We start from the raw sequence: 21829 nt of genomic DNA on the forward strand, positions 1-21829 counted from the left end.
GTTATATCCACTTAACAAAAGATTAAGAAAATCAGTTAATTTAATTAAATTAATTTTTACAGGTGTTCACGGAACACAATTTATTGAATTCACTATTAAATATCCTTTTAATTCGAATACTCATCTAAACTTTAAACTGGAGACAATCAGCTAAGAAAAATCACACGTTTAAATTTGATAACAATTTGCATACTTTTTTAATTTTGTTTAAATTCGTAAAATTTCATTTTCTTAGTAATTCCATCAACATTGCATCCATAAAGAAATGTGAAATGAAAGATTCAATTTCATTTTCTCTTGCTCAATTATGGTAATTCAAAGCATTAAATATACTTTCCTCCTCCAACAAGGATCCATAAAAAACCACAATACCTCATAAAACGGTAACATTAGAATCATTATTTCTTTGACTCAATGTTGATATTATTGAAAGCACTATATAATTACACATAAAAAGTTTCATTATTAATCTGAGAGATCATCTCAACCAAATCTAGCTCCTTCTTAACTTGAACCTCCAACATCTCTAGTGCCATATCTCTCTCAACATCATTCTCATCCATATTAACACCTGCAACACCCTCTATTCCTCCATAATCACAATATTTTATTCCCTCCATCATTCCATCAAATTGCAATTTTCCTTCAAAAATTTTGGTATTCTCAAGAGGAACACAAGACACACCATCTAGAAGAGAATCGATACAACATCCTTCTTCAAACAAATTCTCACCAAAGAGAAAATCTGGAACCACATTGAAATCAGAATTTGGTGCCAAGCATTCAGTGGCACAAAATTGAAAAACTGTCTGGGGCAAAGCTGGTGCAGTGGCTTTGCTTGTGCTGGTTTTGATATTCATGGGAGTAGCATAATTAACACAAGATTTTCTCCTATAATCTCTTGGGGGGTTCTTGTCTAAGTTCAAACTCTTGATATACTCTTGGAGAAGGGTGCCTCTAGGGTACTTGGATCGACACTTTCTTTTGGAATATTGCCTTCTCTTGGTTGCATTCCAGTGGTTTTTGATCGAGTTCTCAGTTCTTCCAGGCAACCTTTTAGCAATCTCTGCCCATTTGTTTCCAATCTTAGCATGAGCTTCGATTAGTATTTTATCCTCTTCACAATTCCATGTGTCCTTCTTCATAATGGCACAACAAAATTTCAAAACATAAGATAAAGTGTGTACATAAAATATGATAAAAAAAAGGTATACCTTGATATCAGGCCTTAAATGGTTATGCCATCTCTCTCTGCACTGTTTTCCAATTCTTTCAGGCAATATCTTAGCAATATGAGACCACTTCCTTAATCCGTATTGTTCCACCAGTTGAATCAATAATCTGTTCGGGCAAACACAGATGCATATTTTTAAAAGAATTTCCATATTGTAAACAAAGAATATGGTATAAATATGACAAGGTTTTAAAAAGGGTTTGTGACCAATTTTTGCAACCTGCAGTTGTAGTCATGTATATCACAACGAAACTGTGACCACGAAATAATGTAAAAGCATGGTGTAAATGGCCACAAATGACAAATTTCATGAAATTATTATGTTTTTTACCCATCTTCTTCTATTGTCCAATGCCCCTTGACTGTGTTGGACTTCTTGTGAACTTTGTATGTTCTTCGAGTGGTTGGATAGGATCTATGGCTTTTGTTAACACCAATTCCTTTGTAATAATTCATTGGGGATATGCATGAAACTTCATCTGGTAAAGCAAAATTGGAGGGCTTGATTTGTTGAGGAGTAAAAGGCAAAAAGCTTTGATTTGAAACCATGATATCTAGTTCAATATTCCTTTGAGAATCTCCATAAAGGAAATTGTCCATAACATGAGTAAAAGGCTTGCACTCGTATACATCTAAATCAGGTGATGAAGGTGTAAAGGTGAAATTGTGCAAAGCATGAAATGTTGAATTATTGGATGAGGGCACACTGAATTGAAACTCATCAATATTGTGAAAATGTTGTTGCAAGAGTTCATGCGATGAAGGATTTCCCAAAGGAATCATATCTTTCATACAACTTTCTTGCAAGAGCTGTGAGACAAAGCTTTCTTTCACCAATTTCTCAATATTCATGTCCTTTGATAATATTAGTTAGAAGAACCAATTCACTTTATGTCCCTTCATACAAGAGACTAATATTATATTTTCGATCAATATTTCATTTTCATAACTACTTTGGTAACCGCCATTTTATTAATGAAGACATTTATGTTTCTTTTTCCGGTTACTAACCATTATTGTAGTCAAAGTTACATTGAGTCGTTTTTTCTAGAAACTCCATCAATAAGAGAAGAATATAAAGATGAAAGCTACAAATCAACACAAATGAGGTGAGAAAAACCATTAGTATAATTTAATTTCTTTAATTTTTTATTATATTTTACATATATAATATAACGTACCATTGGTTACAATGCAACAAATAAGATGCCCCAAAAAGGGGAGATAGGCTTCTAGTACCCATGGTAATAAAGGTTTTTAATGTGTTTTGTTCTTTTTTTTATTTATAAAAAATGTTTTGTACATTATGAACTAACCGCAAACATTAACATATAATTTATTCTGGTCAAAGTGTAACTCTGACTCAAGAGAGAGAGAGAAAAAAAAGTTACTATATAAGCAGCGGCGGGAAAAATAAACTAGTTACTTATTATACGTTCGAAAATAGAGTTCACTCCTACTTAATTGGCTGGTGATCTAAATACTTATTGTATGCTTCTTCTTTTTTTACTATTGTTGTTGTAGAGTGGAGCTAGGAATTTTTTTTGTTGATTTATGGAGAGAATTTTTTAAGAAGAGAAATGTTATTTAAATATAATGAGTAAAGGGAAAATGTAATTAGTTGATGAAATTTTCTTTATGAAATTTAATTAACGACTTAATTTTAAGAGAGTTTGAAATTATTTAAGACTGAAAATTCAATAATATTGTAAATAGAAAAGACAATAAATATAAGGTATTAAGAAATATTCCATGGGACACATAAAATTTGGTTAATAACATTAGTACTTATAAATTTTTTTTTATTAAAATCATGTTAAGAAGAGTATAAAACTTTTAGCATTCTAACTAGCTTGCCACCACATGAAACTCTATGAAAATAAAGAAAAAGATGCAGAGAGAGCGGAATAATCAAAGGTCATGCAATGAATAAAAACATCAAAATAACTAACAAAACCTAAATTTCAATAAACTTTCTAAAAAATATCAAACAAACACGAGACTGTACAAAGACAAAAAAAAAAGTCCACTCTATTAATAATATCAATATTAGCAAAAAAAAAACACATTTATTATCCTTACGAAAGGCAATTAGGTTTGGCATATGTCAAACTGGTGACAAATACATGATTTAAGTGTTGGGTTCTCCATCTATCATGAGGGTGTGTTTTACGGGTGGGTTGATGTTTTTGGGGACTCTAGTTCTTGTTTTTGATTGTTTTGGGTAATGTGGTGTAAGTCATGTTGGGTTCTTAGCTGGTTGGGTGCAAGGAAACTGGTTTTGTTTTGTGTATAAGGATTGGAGCACCTGAAGTGCTTCACTTTATTTTATTTATTCTTTTCTGATAAAAAAAATCCTTATGAAAGATAAGGAAGACTTTAAAATTCATATTTTTATAGATGGTAAGAGTCTTCTACCAATAACCTTTCAGTCTCCATGAAATAATACCAAAATTTTATAAAACATTGTAAAACTAATAGGAATCATATTCTAGGCAGACACGTTTGTAGTTTTTAGCTTTAGAGGTCTGTATTACAAGGATGACAAATCATAAACCTTGCATAAATAAAGGAATTGATGCCAAGATGGGTAAAAGATCCTCAAACAAACTCTCTTGATGAAGCACCATCTCCTCTACTTTATCTGAAGATGTCATAACTCTCAACACACTACAAGAAAATCATGAAATAGAAACCAATTTTAGAACCATAAGTAATTAGTTGCTATAGTTACTAAATTAGAGACCATTTTAGAAACTAAAAAATCCTTTGGTTTCTAAATTAGTTTCTATTATTGTTAAATAGTTTTTAAATTGGTATTTAATTAGCTACCAAGATTTTTGCTACCAAATTTAGAATTTAAATAATTGATAGTTAAAACTTTGATAACTAATTAGATATCAATTTAGAAACTATTTAACAATAATAGAAACTAATTTAGAAACCAAAAAAATTTTTAGTCTCTAAAATGTCTCTAATTTAGTCATTACACCAACTAATTATTTTTTTTTCTAAAATTGATTTCTATTTCATAATTTTTTTTAGTAACATAACCAAGGCAACTTTGGCAACATCATCAGCACTAACCTTTACCTAGCTTACACCAAACATAAACCAATTTACCTTTTTAACGAGTATTCTTAAACTATGTTACATTACATGACGTAAAGTGGATTTATGTAACAAAAAAACTATATTAAATTTACACTATATGTAAAAAATCATTAGTTTAATAACAATGAAAAATCTAAAATCCATAGGTCCTTCCATTGTGTTGTAAGAATGTTCATTCAAACTCCACAAAGATATGCAATAGTCTGTAATATATCAATTGCAATTTGTTGTTGAGTTTAATAATGTAGGGATCTTTCAACATTGTAATTCAAAACTTCAGGATCAAAAGTGTTATTAGGAGTGATAGGTGAAGGAGCTATGGAGTCGTACTTCTTCTCCCAGTTCCAACAAACTTTGGGGAAATCTTATATGTGGAAAATATTTTAGAGTTGGGACAAGATGTATGAAGTTTTCATTTCAAGAAGACTAAACAAAGGGACCAACAATATGACTTTGTGAGATTAAGTAGAGGTACTAAACACAATGTTCTTGGAGAAATAATTGAATCAAATTTGGACTGGGAATAGAAAATGCACGTCAACATCCCCAAATACAACAAACTTTTGGTTTGCCCATATTAAAAAACTATATGTCACGGTTTGTATTAGGGGTCAAAAGTACTATGATCCATTTGGTGCATTAATACTTCAAAGTTGCGCTCGAGATTCCATTATTCATGTTATCATTCTCGAGGTTTCTATTATAGGCATAAGTAGAATTTTAATTCCTATTAAACACTGAACCAAAATTATTTGGGTACTTTTGCAAGGTGACATCCCCCACCCCTCCTAAAGAATATCATTAAAATTAGATGATTTATTTGAGTTTGAGGAACTTGTCCTTGGTGTTAAGATAATAGAAAATGGTGGAATAGTTTCTACTCGAGTTGTCATCACTGAACAAACTGGTGGGTCCAAACTTACAATGGTTAATACCGACATAATTAGAGACATGGATAACGTTGTCAATGAAGAGTTGTTGTTACTAATGACTATTTTATGAGTATATTGAGTTATAAATAATAAATTGTCTCTGAATCCACAAGAAATAGTTCTAAAATCTTAAGGTTTAGGGTTTAAGGTTTATAATATTCACTAAATATAAGAAAATATGTAAAAGTTTGTTTGAAAGGTTGTTTGTACAATAAATTTGTAAGAAAATAAATTAAAAAACAAATGATTTGGATTATTCAATTGGGAAAATTGGGATTGGAGTTAATCTTTCTCACTCGTTTGTATTTTCAATGAATAAAACCATATAACATTTCATCTTGATTAACATTGATGCAATATAAAAATCATTCATATCGATTCCTCGCGTGCAAAATTATTAAGAATGTCTCCTAAATATCGATTTCTCACATATTTATAAAAATTTCTTATCATTACGAACATATATTATAAAGTCATTATTCTAGCATTCAAATATGTTAAGCATTATCATTTAGGTCAGATGCTTAGAAGTACTTTTCAGTCAAATCTAATGATCAAAATCATGAATAAAGATATAAAATGTCAATATCAATCATCAATCAAGAATACAATATTATAAATAAATATCACCTCAATACATAAGAGTTTGAACAGAATACTCTCAATCCCAAAGAATTAGTCACTCATATTGGCCATTACAAGCATGGAAAGCAAGAAAAGAAGATCCAAGGTGTTTCTCATTGACGGTTACCTCCTCTAAGGTTTTCTATCTCTCAATATTCTCCCAATGATGTCTAGGGTTATGCATTATGTCTTCTATTTAACCTAGTTGGGTTTGGGTTAAGTAACATCTCGCTTAAGCGAAATATTGCTTGCTTAAACGAGTTTCACAAGAAAAAGTCAAACTTCACTAGAGTGAACTTGCCTAAGCGAGCCTTGGGCGAGTCTTAGGCAAGTTCCTCTAAAGTGATCATGCTTGGGCAAGTTTTTAATGTTCCAACTATATCTTTTCATCTTGTCTTTAACTTGTTCATTCTCCTTTAGTCATTTTATCTCCATCTTCCCCTGGATTCCTGAAATTAACACAAATTTGGGAATAAATAGTTCATATTCATCTTATAATCTAGAAATATGTAAAAATGTTCAAATTCCTAAATTAAAGATTAAATTATAACTATATTATGAATTAAATTCTATAAGTATTTATCTTTTTTTATGAAATATTACTAATTATGACACTTATCATTTGCTACCATAGTACTTGTAGTGTTGTTTGTATTTCCTTCTCATCGATGATTATTATTATTATTATTATTATTATTATTATTATTATTATTATTATTATTATTATTATTATTATTATTTTTATTTTTATTTTTATTTTTATTTTTATTTTAAGTTATTTATCATACTTAATTTTGTCATGGATTCTTTAAAGATGGATATAGCTTCTTCTTTCAATTTATGATTTTGTCTTTTAGATACTCATCAATTAAAAAAAATAAAAATAAAATATAATTTTTTGTGTTTAATCAAATTATCCATATACTAATGTTTACATAAATAATTTTATCACAACTTAATACATTTTGTTAGATAAACCATTATATAAACAAATATTTGATTATATTTGTGTTTGAAAGATAAAAGAGAATCAAAAGTGTAATGGAAGAAGAATAAAAAAAAGAATGCAAGTTAAAAGAGGACAAAAAAGACTTAAACTAAGAGTAATAAGAGAGGTAGAATTTTCATAGAAAAATTATCTAAGTGCATATGCTTTGAAAGGAATTGCACTAGTATTACAGATTGAACTTTAAGTCTAACTCAACCCCATAAAACCAACTCAATAAAGTGAGGTTTGCACCCACTTATATACTATGAAAGGCTTTAATCTCTAGTCGATGTGGGATCTCCAACAACTAGTGTTATATGTTCTAACCTTTTGTAATTAGGAGTGTTGATATGTTGACAACCTTGCATCAAATTACAATTGAAAAAATAAATAATTTTTTATTGAAATGTGTACTCCATGTAAAGAGATAGAGCAATTTTGAAATTGCATTGTGTCATATCATAGTTTTAACTACACAATGAAATATATGAATTTACAATTATGATGTGACACAATACAATTTTAAAATTACTCTATCTTCTTATAGAATCCACATTTCAATAAAAAAAATATTTCTCTTTTCAATATAATTTGATGTAAGATTCTCAGTGGTTAGAATCACTCTTTAGATCATCAAACTACGTCAATCTTTAACTCTTTTAAAGTACCTAAAATGTTGTCATTTTTATGAAATATATATTATACTTTCAAAAGTATCTTGATTTTCATCATAAGTTTTTATACTAACATCATTCTTCTGAATTTATTAATATATAACATTTCTTTTAAGACATGTACAATTATTTGAACTATCTCATTGTTTAATATACATTTTTACATTAAACATTAATTCTGAAGCTAATTTCTCTTACATACTGATCCTGCCTGTTGACCAGAACGTTGGAACCTGCCTCGTCAAAGGATCGACGTGTGCACCGCTTCAAACCTCCGTCCTTCTTCAAGATCCACCTCAAGAACCTGCAAAAGAACAGAGCGGCGCCGCTGCGGCCGATCGCACTCCAACGCCCAAGTCAGTGACCGAACCACCAAATACTAAGAGCAAGAACACTCTAGAACTCTCAAGGAACCGTGCAATGTTCTCTCTCACAGTATGCTCAAGCACTCGCAAGCGTAAAGAGTATAATCTGAACGTGCGTACCTCAGAAAGTTCGTTGAGAACTCTTATATACCTGGTCACTTTCTCTCTCCTGGCAGTTACAGACCTGGACACGTGGTTCGCATCCAGTCGTACACGTGCCATCATCTGGAGCCTCCTTGACTTGGGCGCTGCTTCTGACTCTCTTTTTGGCTAAGTTACTTATGCATGGTACTGCCCAGTGCATAGCTAACTTGGGAGTGCAATCTCTACTGGAACTGGCGAGTTAGGGTGTCTTCGTATACCTTCCCTGTGGTCTCGCCGGCCGCCTTCATAATCTGCACCACCTTCATCTCTGGCGATGTGCTTGCTCTGGCGATCTCCAATCACTTGGTCGCCTGGGTTTACATCTGGCGACTTCATCTTTAACCCGGTGATCGCCGGTTCTGGTATGCTGGAGATCGGAACACGCCAACTCAATAACTGGCGACTTCACGAGCCCCCCGACTTCCTCCCCTTCTGTCAACCTGGCGCCTTGTCAACACGCCTATACTGTAGCTGGATGCCACGTCATCACTTCCGACTGCCAGGGCGGTACACATACCACCTAAGATAGAAGTAAAAGGTGATATAGGAAATTTTTCAGTTTCAACCCCCTTTACTATCCACTTGTTCATAAATGGAGTGTACAACAACTCAGTCTTGAAAGAGTTTTGGCTTTAGTTTTTATTTGTACAAGAAATACTGTCTTTTATCTAACTTTTAAGATTCTTATCTAAAAAAAACACTTTTTAATTCATATAAAATAATTATCATATTTTTATTTTATTATTTTTCGAATACGTAAGAATTAATTAATTAAAGATCAAGTAAACAAACAAAGATATAATTTAAAAATAAAAATAATATTATCTCAAAATCTGAAAACAATAGATAAATAAAAATATTTTTTAAATCCATTAATTAAAATCATAGAGAGATTATAAATAAAAGTTCTCTAATTTTATATAAGGCTAATCTGTTTTAGAGATTAAAGTCAAATATTAAGTAAGATAGTAAACTCTCCCATTAAAATTCCTCCATTACGAGCAGATATCCTTAATTAAGTCTAAAAAGGCCCAGAAAAATTAATATTGATTTAACATTTTATTAATAAGATAAATTTATTTTTTAGCCTGCTTAATTTATAAAAGAAAATATTTTAGTTTTTAAATTATTTTAAAATATTGTTATCCTTTCAACTTAATGTTTATAGACTGAAATCAATGAATAAAGTAAAAAAAAAAAATTAAGGAATCGAAATAAAATTAATTCCAAATTTTAAAAAACTAAAAACATAATTAATCTGAGGGTCTCTCCCACTCTTTCAAAGTGACCTAATTCTATACGTGACATTAACTTTATAGTTGCATGATGAAATTTCCACCCAGAAGAACTTTAGTTGCATGATAATGCAGTGTGGATAGATAGATAGATGTTTTGCCTACTTTGTAAAAGGTTGATTAAATGATTGGGATAAGGATTCGTGATATATATTTTTCTATTTAGATAGACATAAATTGGTGGAAAGCATAAGATGCTGTCACTTCTACACGCACTAACGTACAAAACTATGAATTCACAAGGTGGAGGTTGTTTCTAATAACATAAAGAGTGAAATATTGATTACTCTACCATTCTAATAAATGAAGAAGATCTTGTCTAAGAAAATTGCCAATGGTAAAATGGAAAATTTAGTGATAGACATCTTGAATTGATAAGGTGTGGTTTAGGGATTAGGATTTATATATTAGGATAATAAGTGTTTCTTTTATTTTGATTTTATCGTTAAACAAATTATTAAGATATTGAATTTTTTTGTGGAGCTTGTGGTTTTCTATTAAAAATGTATTTTAATAAGTTCAAATACTTATAAATTTGTGGGAAAAGTAAAAAACATTTCAATATATTAATATAACATTTCAATATATTATTTTTAATATTATATATATATATATAACAAATATACCTTTTATATATCATATCATCAACATAAGTAGAATATGTATAAAAAACATATAATGACCACTTGTATAAATATAGCACATCATCACATTCTAGCATACTATCACTTGAGTAAGTTTCTCTCACTTGCTTAAAAATAAGTAAGGTGACACTCATTTCACTAGTGATATTCTTGTTGTTTGAGTGAAATTCAATATGAGAGCATCACCCTTCAGGACTCTCCATGCTCTAGCGGCTACCTTATTGATGGAGTGTTCTACAAAATGCATAAGCAACAACCATGCTTGGTCCACCATCCAATAAGTTTCAACAAAAAAATCAACTTCCTCAGTATGCTTGAGCATCCATGTCACATGTCTCACATTACCTCACATCAAGACATGTGTAAACTATTATTATGTCACACTTAAGCGTTCAAAATCAGTGTTTGAGTCGTAAGTCACTTGAGCATCATGCACAATTCATGAGCGATATGATTCCAAAGGACATAAAAAAATCGACAAGACTTCTTTCTCGCTCAAGCTACAAGCCAAAACTTCAACTATATGACTCGCTACTTCAGTGATATGTACATTAGTTGAGCGACGTAAGACATTTAGTGCAATTAATGCACAATGCTTAAATGATTTACCAAGGAAAATGTCAAATTAAAACACAAAAGTGAAACACTATATGCAGAAAATAAGAGTTTAAAACAAAATCTTGCAAATTAGAGTATAGATTTTGAAAAGATTAAAAAGAAAATGTTTTCGAAAATCGAAAGTTCAGGAATAAGTTTATCCTCAATGGATGCAAAAAAATAATAATAGATATTCCTACTAGCAAAAAAATGCAACACCAAAGAAAGTCATTTCTCAAACCATTGTAGGGGATAAAAGATTTAATCTTCTAATAAGAACATCAAAGAAAACCCACAACAAAACGGGAATTGGTTATAAGGAAGAAAAACCACATCAAAAGACATACAATGTTTTTTATTCTGCATCATCTAACATTCCTAAGAATGGATTGCATAAACACACTAGACTGAAATGACCCAAGTATATTTGGGTACTTATATAAAAAAAATAATATCTCTTGCAAATATACTTGACAACAACAAAGAAATACATGTTGTGGTACTTATAACAGGGGATGCTGGCAACATGTGACAAGAAAAAAGTCTATATTTCGATACCTGAAATGCAAGAAGGGGGAAATAATTATGTTCAAGGGAAATTATAAAGAAAAAATAATTTGATATTTTCATATAGATACGAAACTTTCACATTTTATTAATAACATTCTTTTAGCATGGTCTAAAACCTAATTTGTTTAGCATAATACAAGTCTAATATAATGTGACCTAACATAGCAGATAAAATGTTGTTTTTAACAAAGACTAATCACTACAACAAGAATTACTAGAGGCAACAACATAAAAATGTGACTTAACTTTGGCAATTCTATTTCTTCTTCTTCTTCTTATTATTATTATTATTAACAATATGTTTCATTATGTTTAAGAACTTTTTTCAATGGAAGATGCTAGGGAATGTACGAAAACCCTCTCGGCATGATCGTTGGTGGTTGAGAGTGGGGGAAGGATGGTGGTTTGAGGTTTTTCTCTACGAAACCAATCTCATACCCACCCAATCTGATGTGTCTTTTAATTGACAGTCCACATAACCCCTTCTCTCTGCCACATAAGCAGCACTTGACACGGTTTGGTGCGACTTAACAAAAATGACCATTTTGGATACATTTTAAAAATCATAGGAACCAAATTGAATTTAAAAAAAAAAACTATTGTACTATATTGAATATTGACCCTAAATGTAAGGAAGAATAAGGTAATTATACCTACGCACTAACATAATTTAGTTAATATCAAACATTTTTAAAAAATTTGCATTGTTCATCATTGAAATCTCCAAAAATTAACCATAAATTCAATTTTAACAATAAAATGAAGATATGGAGCAACTAACTAACTGACATATATTGAACATTTTCAAAGATATTCATACAAAGGTGATCAAATTAAAATAGTCATGATGCAAAATGAAGCACACAGGGATAGATAATAATGATTGGAGCATTACAGGAACACGAGCATGAAAGTCATCACCAAATAATAAAAGAGAAAACCAATTCTCATTTGCGGCACAAATACGAGAAGAAAAATAAATCAGCTCCAGTTATAAAACCTTTTAAGTTTGTTGACCAAAGTTTAGTGTAAAAAGTTTTTCTCTAAATAAAAAAAAAATATTAGGATTCTTTCGATCCTATGCTTGTTAAGATATTATGTCAATTATCGCATTGAATGTATTGTCTATTTTGGAGTTTTATCATGTTGTTGTCTTTAAAAGACGTTTCAATTCACTCTTAAATAATATGAGACTATTAGGAATATTGAAATAAATCATTAGTAGAGGGTTAAGAAGAACAAGGATTTGTCTTTGGAATCATTTTTTCATTCTCACAGACAATGTCAATGTTTTAACCTTAAGTTCATTTTTTTATTAGCAAATAATAAATAAAATATAATGAGACACTTCAGGGGTGTCCTAACCCTTATACAGACACTTCAAGGGTGTCCCAACCCTTGTACAAAAAGTGGTCAAGGTCAACCTACTCAATATTTGATCTACAAACATTCTTCAGACTCTACAGACCACCAAACAAATCCTCAATTAAAAGGAATGGTAAGTCATATCAAAAGAAATCATCATCTACCCTATAAGGGTCCTTATAACTAGTCTTTAGTCAAAACAATACACACAAAACATCCTCTAATACAACCAAAAGCCCACAAACACATCTACAAATCAAATTCACCTGCACAAAAATCCAACAAACCTAACCGGGAGTCACATTCTCTTTTCATAACCATACCAACAGTAGAACAAGAACTTGCATAAAAAATCCAATTGTCTAGACAAATAGTTAAAACAGTTTGCAAAGCAACATTTTTTCAAATACTTCATACAACACAAGGGATCCAAGCACCAATTCGAATAAGAGAAGTTCGTCAATCCTTTCCTTGGTTGTAACCCAAGACCAAGATTTCCTTTTAGCCACAACAAAAACCTCCAAAGAATACATTTATTACTATGATTCTAAATTGCTACCCAAATTCCCCCCAGCATCTATTGACAACTTCCTTCATACCTGTAGGCTTAAACAACATTGAAGTAGCGTCATTAGGGTTCATCACCCTATTTGAGGTATTGTTAGCTTTGGAGTTGAGAGCTTTATCACGATTTTGTCCTTAAAATTCACCTCACGAAGTTAGAGAGAGGAATATGTATTTAAATTGTCATTGGTCTCGACTCCTAAGAAATATAAGACTATTAAGCATACCAAAACAACCACTTAAGACGAAAGAGAACAAGGTTTTATCTTTGGAACCACTTTTCAATGGATTTGATGCATTGTCCATTTGGAACTTCGTCACGGTTTTGTACTTAAAAGGTGCTTCAGTGGGTTGAAGGACCAAGGAGTATACATATAAATTTCTCTTGGTCTCGACTCCTAAACGATTTGAAAATATTCGCATACCGAAACAAGCCCAGTAAAGGACTAAGGGGAGCTAGGGTTCACCTTTTGAATCACTTTTTCATCTCCAAAAACGAGACCAATGTTTTGACTTCAAGTCCATTAAAATAACATTGTTATGGTCAATCACCGCATCTGATGTATTGTCCATTTTAGAGTTCAGATATTAGAAAAATGAATAAAAAGATTCCAAAGACAATTGCTCCCTTTAACCCTCAACTAGGGAGCTTGTTTCGATATGTCCAATAGTTTCACATAACTCAGTGGTTGAGAGTAATAACAATTTAAATATATATTCATCCATTAACCATTCAAGACATCTTTTAAAGACAACACAAAATTTTAAACTATAAAATGAACAATATTTAAACACTAATAAAAAATTATTTACTATGTGAAATATTTAAACAACCAACAAAAACAAAGGTAAGTAACCCTCTTATTTGCATTACATAAGATGATATTTTTCTACAGATAACAATCATCACACCATTATATCATATCACTTATAATTAGCAAAAACTGAAACCACATATTACTAACAATGATATTTTTCTTTATTTTTCTTTCTTAATCAGTGTCACTATGCATTTTAATTATTTTATTTTCCATACTAAAAACACATGCACAAAAAGATTTGGTAAGATGAACTCATCGGTCCGTACAACTCTGATTAATTGTGACAAACATATGGTTGGAAAGGTTAGGTTCCTAACCACCTTGTGATAAAGACTTGATGGTATTTTCACATCAAAATCAACACTCTAAAATGGAAGTTTAAGATAATATTTTTTTTATCGCTAAAATGAATTTATTGAATAAGTAGTTCCTTTGAAGAATTTGACATTTGACAGATTTATCATCTACATGTAGTTCACTATCTAGTAGTAATCATTATGAACCTTCCATTTAAATTGCTACAAGTCATTTACGTTACGATGAAAGATGTAGGATGAACAGAAAAATTATCAAATTTATAAAAATTAAACTCATCTCATCCAGAATAACGATTTAATTATTGTTATTTACATGAAAATCTTAGTAAATAATCTGTAAGTATTTGCAGAAACATTTCTAAGCATCAAGGTAGCCTTTGATCGTTGTAACCTAAATTTTTCTTTTGAAAGAAAGAAAATATGTTAGTTCAACATTTTCACTCAACTGCCCTTAAGGTAAATATTATTTGTTTTGTTGAAAGTTGTAAGGTAAATATTGATCTCATTTAAAGTGAACGAATTTTGGATAAAGAACTAAAACTAGGTCTCGAATATAAAAAAATATAAAAAAAAAGCTTCGTCAAAATGTCAAATATCTAATCAAAGTAGTTAAAAAAAGTAACACTTTCAACGTTTTAAGGTAAAATCAGGTTTAACTTTTGAACTTGAATCCAGTTTCTCTAAAGGCAAAAGCAACATTTGAATAAAATCAAGTTTAAATTTATAGAACTTTTTTTGACACTCTTAGCTAACACAATTCAATTCAACACACTAGACTGAAAACTTTATAGCAATTCCACAAGGGATTACTCTTATTATATATTTTTGAGCATTCTAAAAAACAATAAATTTTATATTATTTAATTATTTAATTATTTTTCATCTCACTTTAAACAAGAATCAATTTTGTAAAATCAACTATATCCGTCCAAAATCAAGTTTACAAACTTTGATCAAACATACGGTAAAGTGCATCATAACACTATCCTACAAAAATTTAAAGGGGGATATATCTTTATCTTTATTACATTTTATGAAAGAAAGAATCTTTTGAAGGCACGAAACAATCCCTTTATTGATTTTTAAAAGATCACAGGAACCACATAAAACTAAAATTCAAAAACAGCAACATTACTAACAGTCAACAGTATCCCTGCCCATTTTTATATTGCTAAGAATGACAATGTAACTATGAAACAACAACAAACAAGATAAAAATGTTCTTACAAAACCAAGTTCATAACCTCTAGAGCGCCACATGAAGATAAATTTTAGCTTGAAGGTGAACCTTTGGTAACTTTTCCAAGAGCTGGTGAGTGTGGACTAGGTGTTTGGATTAACTTGATCTCCTTCCCAGTTGGTCTCAGACTGCTTTCCCCTCTCAATTCACTCACTCGAGGGCTGGGAATGCTTTTTCCTATCCTAGGACTATTAGCTGGTCTAATATCTCCTGTTGAAGTTGGTGTTGAACTTGTTGTTTTCGGGCTCTGTGTGCGACGAATCTCTCCACGACTCCTCGTAATAACTTCATCAAGAATTTCCCCACCACTCATATTTACTGCTGGTGCCTGGCTACCTGGACCCTGTCAGGTTTATAGACATTAAACTGTCAACAAGAGCTATGCCAGAGACAAATGTGATGCAAGTTCCTTTTTTATTTTTTTAAAGATTTCACATTGGTTAAAGATATGAATTTAACAAATTTTACCATATGCAACTGTTTGTGAGTTGACTTAAAATTCAAACAATGGTATCAGAATTTATAAGTACTTATCTGTGATGGGTACGTTGAAATACTGATGGAAAATCTCTTATCGATTAGAGATAGATAAGAATCTTTTATAATATATATAAGTGAGTGTTCACCTTATAAGTCAGTTTTGTAAAATTGAATTTGGCTTAAAGTTTACTTCTTAATAATACCAAATAAGTTTTTATAAAATCTAAATTTTATACAAACCTTTCACCTAATTTCTCTACAAGTTAAAGTGTACAAGTAGGTATTGAAAACTTAATGTGGTTGGAACTACTTACTTCAAAGGACATGTTGAAAGCAATGGCAGGTGCTTCCTCGTATGCTGCTGCGTCCAGCTCTTGAAGATGGACACCTTTGAAAAACTTTGGAAGACAATATTGGCGTACTGGGACAAGAAGCATGATTAACAGTGGGAAAAGGACCCCAGCAATTGGTATCCAGGTTAAGCCAAAGCAGAGAAGCAAGTACACTGTCTGGAACACGGTAAACATGGCAACTGTTTTGAAGGGAACGGTCTCAACGAAGGTGGCATGGTATTCTTCCAGCATTCTATGAAAGTTGGAAAGCAAAATGGGTAGTCAAATAAAATGAAATGCCAATACTAAATGTGCACGCAAACATACACAAGCATATGCTACTATTAAGATTGATGAATGCGCAGGTGAATATGCGCATGTACAATTGAAATCCATGGGAAAAGTTTAGACATTCCTCAGTTTATGAATTAGATATAAAATCTAAAGTGGTGTCAAATCTTATACTAACAGAGGACACCCTTTACTTCATGAACTAACTTTTGAGGTTAAGCCTAAACCCAAAATTCTAAAAGAGTATCAAAATCCAAGTCTATCCTAGATTCGTTATTGGACCACCTATGATATTGTTAATACACTAACTCTATGAAAGCTGGGGTGAAGGTGTGTATTGGAAAAAGAAAACAATTCTAATGATAAAAGTTAGTTGTATAAATTAGGTCCAAAATCTAGGAGAAATCAATTCACAGAGTTTGCTAAGAAATAAATAACTAAACAAATAGTGGAAAAGAAAATTAGACAAATGATGTACGCTGATTGTGCACTAGAATTAGGAAGCAGAGAAAGGAAAGAATTCTTTGACATTCTAGAACTTTGGGAATGATAAAATTGACTATGAGTATTGACATACTTGTATCTTCGACTTGGGGCAGTGAAAAGATATAATATTCTCTCCCAAAACTGATTTCCTGGCAAGCTTTCAATGGCCATGAAGGCAAAGTAGCCCCAAAGCACTGAAGTCGGGATCTTCTTCAAAAGGGGCATAGCAGCAACACAAGCTGCAACCATCAATGCCTGAAGAAGATTGCTTAGACGTTGCTCTTTAACTTCAACTGGCAAAAGGTCATCAACATCCTTATTCACATCAAAGACAACCTCATCAACAGGGGCATCAATATATCCTTGACTTGAAGCCAGTTCAATGGTAGACTCCTTCAATTCTTTCAGGCCCTGCTTGATGAATAAACCAAGGATAAGGATAAAGAAGATCACAAATTTCAAATCAATTGGAAATCATGGGAGCACATTTACCAAGGTAGGTGGCATTTGGGGAACCAATGGAGTCTGCATTTCATCATATGCTTCTTTCATATTTTGGTACAACTGGCTCAAGTTAACATTCCTCCTCATGCTTTTTCGTGCAGTAGATACAAGCTTATTCCGTAGAAGCTGTTCCATACAAATCAAATGTATATGATAGTCAACTAGCTTAGCTATATATAGACAAGAATAAACAAAATGGGTGATGGCCAAATTTGAGAATTTTTAAAAAGATAATAAAACAAGAGATTATATGCAACCCTACAATCATTAGCTACTTATTTTAATAAATATTTTATGTTTATATTAATTTAAAATGAAAATTTACCACTCTCCTATGTTTTCCTCAAACTTTTTCATCACAACATAATTGTCCACTTGTGACATGCATGATCAGACAAGGTAAAAGGTACAAAAAACAATACTCAAGAATCAAGATATATATAATAATTCAACAACAAATCTGAACGAAGTTAAAGCAGAACTGAGATGGTTAGATTCTGAGAAATCTAAAAAACAAACCATTTCCTTTCAAACTAAAAAACAAAAAGAGGAAAAAAAGATCCATGATTACCAGTTGAGATATATTGCACTTAAAGGTCAGTAAAAACTATATTACCTGATGTTTTAGAGTAGCTAAGCTCTTCGTATGCATTGGAGATTGAGGAATCACACCATTAGAAGGAGGGATTCCAAGAAGCCCACACAATATGGTCTGGCCAACAATGAATAAGAATTAAAAAGGAAATATTAGGCTGATGCAGCAGAAACACATTACGTATTGCTTTTCAATGCACTGGTACTACAGTTGAATGTACAAGTATTTTAAAGAATTACATACCAAAAATCCCAAGAGCAGCAAGTCATAATGATAAGATGAGGGTTTTCTTAGATTGAACTCCTTCTGCTGAGCAAGTTGTGATGCAACACTGTGATCGAAGTAGTAAAGCACAGCAATCATAGTTGCTGGTATAAATGCTCCAATAATATATAGGATGGGCACATTCAACATTTCCTGCAAAATGTAACAAAAATAAGCAATGAATCATGCTTGCTTTGCTTGGGACAAAGCAAGAATGTATCTTTCTGTATAGAGACATTATCCACTAAGTGCTATCAGAGTAATACACACATAAATAATCAGAATCACCTTGACAACAGTCCAATTTGAGTATGCACCAGGAGACCATGGGTTTGGACTGAAAAGTCGCCTAGGGACTCCCCTTGGAACCTTATTGACTGGTATGTAAGACACAGCAGTCCATATCAGAACCATTAGAGGGACTCCATAATCAGCTATAAATCCCCGTAGCCAACCTATAATATAACCATGTTTCAGAAGAATGAAAATGTTGATAAGAAGTTATTTAGGTGCAGCAATAATTCAGAAGAATACATTAAGGCAATATTTGACTAATAGTGGAAAAGGAAACAAACAGCTGAATTAGCACTCGAAGACACAAAAATGGTTTATCTTAAGTAATCCCAAACTTGTGCTCAATCATGTAATGGACTTAACTTCCCTACTGAATTTTCAGATCATAATTCTTAAATATAATCAATACCTGTCCCGTAACGCCAGGATCTAGCTTTGCGGCTTTGTAGACCAGTAAAAAGAAGACCAAATGACAAAACCAAAGCAAACATTCCATTGCCAAACAACCAAGATGACTGGAGGGCAATCTGATTGGTACCTTCTGCCTGGTTCTTGGGCACACCAAACTCTTCCACGAGTCCCTGTACAATAATAGAGAATCTTAAACAAGAGTTTCGCTTTATGTAATTGTGAATGAGAGATTCCTATTTGGGAACCACATATACAAGATGCCCGTTGCTACATGGTTCATGGCTGATGTAAACTCACCTTTATAGCCTGCTGCATAAAGAGCATTGCAATTAACAGACCAAATAATTCGCCAGCAACGCGTGTGAATCTATTGATTATGGAGCATGCACCAAGAATGGCAAGCAAGAAAAGCAACAGGGCAGTCCAAACACACACCCTAAATTCAAATAAATGAACAAATTATTCAGAAGTAACTTCACTTCACCAGTAATGTTCTAAACAAAAAGTAAAACCACTCAAGGAGCTCCAAAGTTACCATCCAGTCCAAGGTAGGAATAGTTTGTGTCCCAAATCCTGGCGATCCTTAGCAAAGTCATACATGAATGTATACATCAGAACTGTTGGCTCCGCTACGCCGAGTATGAGCAGAGGCTGGCCTCCAATGACTGAGTGGATGATACCACAGAGTGCTGTTGATGCAAGAGTTTGCACAGCAGTGAGAGTTCCATCTGCATAATATGATCAAGGAACATTTCTTAGCAAACAATGACTAAAATACCAAAAGGAGACTGAACCTGAAAAATGTTCCTGTACCAGTATTTCTCTCGAGTTGCTCGCCAAAAGAAATAACAGGAATTGCAGAAGCAAAAAATATGTATGTAGTTGGGGCAAGGATCCTATATAAGACAACATAAACATTAAATCATTGACAAAATTTGTTGCTGCTGTTTAAAAAGGAAAATTTAAGTTTGCACGCATTAGGTGTGATTAAGTTTGAGGAGCTGATTGAAAACTAATCACAACAAGTCAAATTATAACCAAGGTTTTAAAAAACAGTCCACGGCCATGATTTTGGCCACAACATGAATGTTTTTGGGATCTCTAGGACCACATTTGTGCAATTTTTTGCAATATCAATGAATGCAACAAAACGACGGCCAAAATTTAAAACCTTGGTTATAGCAATAATATTTGAATCTGCAAATTTATAGCACAAACCTGACTCCTGCTTGGAATCCACTGCTCCAATCTTGTCTGTAGCATGTAATTCTTGCTTTGAGATCATTCTTAATCCCACGGAAGGGAACAAATGTTTCTTCCATGAAAGTCTTGGAATTCCAAGGAACTGATATTGATCTTAAATTCTGATGTATAGAGCAAAAACAGAAAGGAAAAAGAAAAAAAAAAAACACTTGGAAGGAGCTCTAGAGGTTTACATAGTGATCAAAGCTGAATATGTGAAAATATCAATATAACTCGGGCAGGGATACCAGAATCCTACATATCATCCCAAACAGGAAAAGTTGAAGAAGGTATACTCATTTTTTATTGTTGAGCCCTTCAGGCCCTTGATGAAGAAATTGAATAAATGAATCCAGTGAAAGAATTTACATTTCAAAGAATTTATGAAGAACTTTTGGATGTATTGTTATGAGTAACAAAAGAACAAGTCAGTAATTGAACAAAAAGCAATTGGATTACATATCCAAGAGCAACTGAAAGAATATTAGAGAATTTATGCTATAGTCAACACTTGAACAAGAAGAGTGGACACTCTGCACAAAGCTGAAAATTAAGGCTAGCGCTCAGCCATGACAAATTCCAGATCCAACATTTCCCTCCATATGCTATCCATAGAGACCAAACTTACTCCCAGAAATAACACAGTAGAAGCAGATATGCAGCATTCAGTTACATTATACAGTTAATACTCTCAAACTAAGGTTAATCAAATTTCAGTTCTGAATGTATAGCTATGGAGGGCAATCCAACACGACTAACGGAAACACATCTTCACAACCTGCATTTGTTACAATTTAAAAGCACCGAGAAGAATGCTCATCAACAGAGCAGAAAGGTCAAAGATGAGTCAGCTAGACCCAGATGGGAATCTGGCATAGATTAACGAGATTCCATGAATGAGACCATGATTGGAAAGGTTCAGAAGACTTTTGAGGATTTGGGCATTGATTGAAAAAGCAAAAGGGTATCTTAATCCGAAATCAAATTTACATTTTTCTGCAAGGAGACTCCAAAAGGAACAAACAGAGCTTGAAATGAACCAAAGAAGAGGAATGGATTGCAGTTACATTTAATCACTGATACACAAGCAGTGGACACTATTGTAGACAAGATTGAAAGAAACACAGGGCAAAACAGATGAACTAAGGAATTTCGCGGTAGGAAAACAAGACAGGTCTCTCAGAAGAACAAACAATCACAAATGCTGCCGTGAGAAGATTTTTGTATGATAGTGTTGTTATGCTGAGAAAAATAGTTTATATAAAAAAAAATATTGGAATAGAAGAATGGGATTAGAGGAAAAAATAGTGAGATAGTGGTAAGGTTGTACAAAAAACATAGTAGTAAATAATAGTGTGACATAGATGCAGAAGAGACAAAACAGTTAAAACAAACACACTTAAGATACAGATGAACTAGTTGTTTTGTTCTTTCGGTAAACC

The 21829-nt window shown here is 32.2% G+C and overlaps 2 protein-coding genes across 3 annotated transcripts; both read right to left on the reverse strand.

Moving 5' to 3' along the window:
• Positions 1-443: 443 nt before the first annotated feature.
• On the reverse strand, positions 444-2086 carry LOC137822347 (transcription factor MYB98). Its single transcript, XM_090295808.1, has 3 exons — positions 1566-2086; positions 1215-1341; positions 444-1139 (listed from the first exon to the last, which is right to left on the reverse strand). Exons 1-3 carry the CDS (start codon positions 2084-2086, stop codon positions 444-446), a joined length of 1344 nt encoding a protein of 447 aa, XP_090151934.1.
• Positions 2087-15296: 13210 nt separating this feature from the next.
• On the reverse strand, positions 15297-20542 carry LOC137820078 (boron transporter 1). Of its 2 annotated transcripts, XM_068623864.2 has the most exons (12): positions 20364-20542; positions 19959-20041; positions 19681-19873; positions 19443-19581; positions 19144-19315; positions 18729-18895; positions 18420-18593; positions 18198-18293; positions 17570-17707; positions 17169-17488; positions 16283-16553; positions 15297-15831 (listed from the first exon to the last, which is right to left on the reverse strand). In XM_068623864.2, exons 1-12 carry the CDS (start codon positions 20465-20467, stop codon positions 15520-15522), a joined length of 2169 nt encoding a protein of 722 aa, XP_068479965.1. In that variant the 5' UTR covers positions 20468-20542; the 3' UTR covers positions 15297-15519. The 2 variants fall into 2 exon arrangements, with proteins under 2 accessions (XP_068479965.1, XP_068479966.1); XM_068623865.2 differs by lacking the exon at positions 19959-20041.
• Positions 20543-21829: the final 1287 nt, after the last annotated feature.

This window comes from Phaseolus vulgaris, chromosome 9, assembly GCF_051622355.1.
Source record: "Phaseolus vulgaris cultivar YP4 chromosome 9, ASM5162235v1, whole genome shotgun sequence".
In the NCBI taxonomy this organism is placed as follows: Eukaryota; Viridiplantae; Streptophyta; class Magnoliopsida; order Fabales; family Fabaceae; genus Phaseolus; species Phaseolus vulgaris.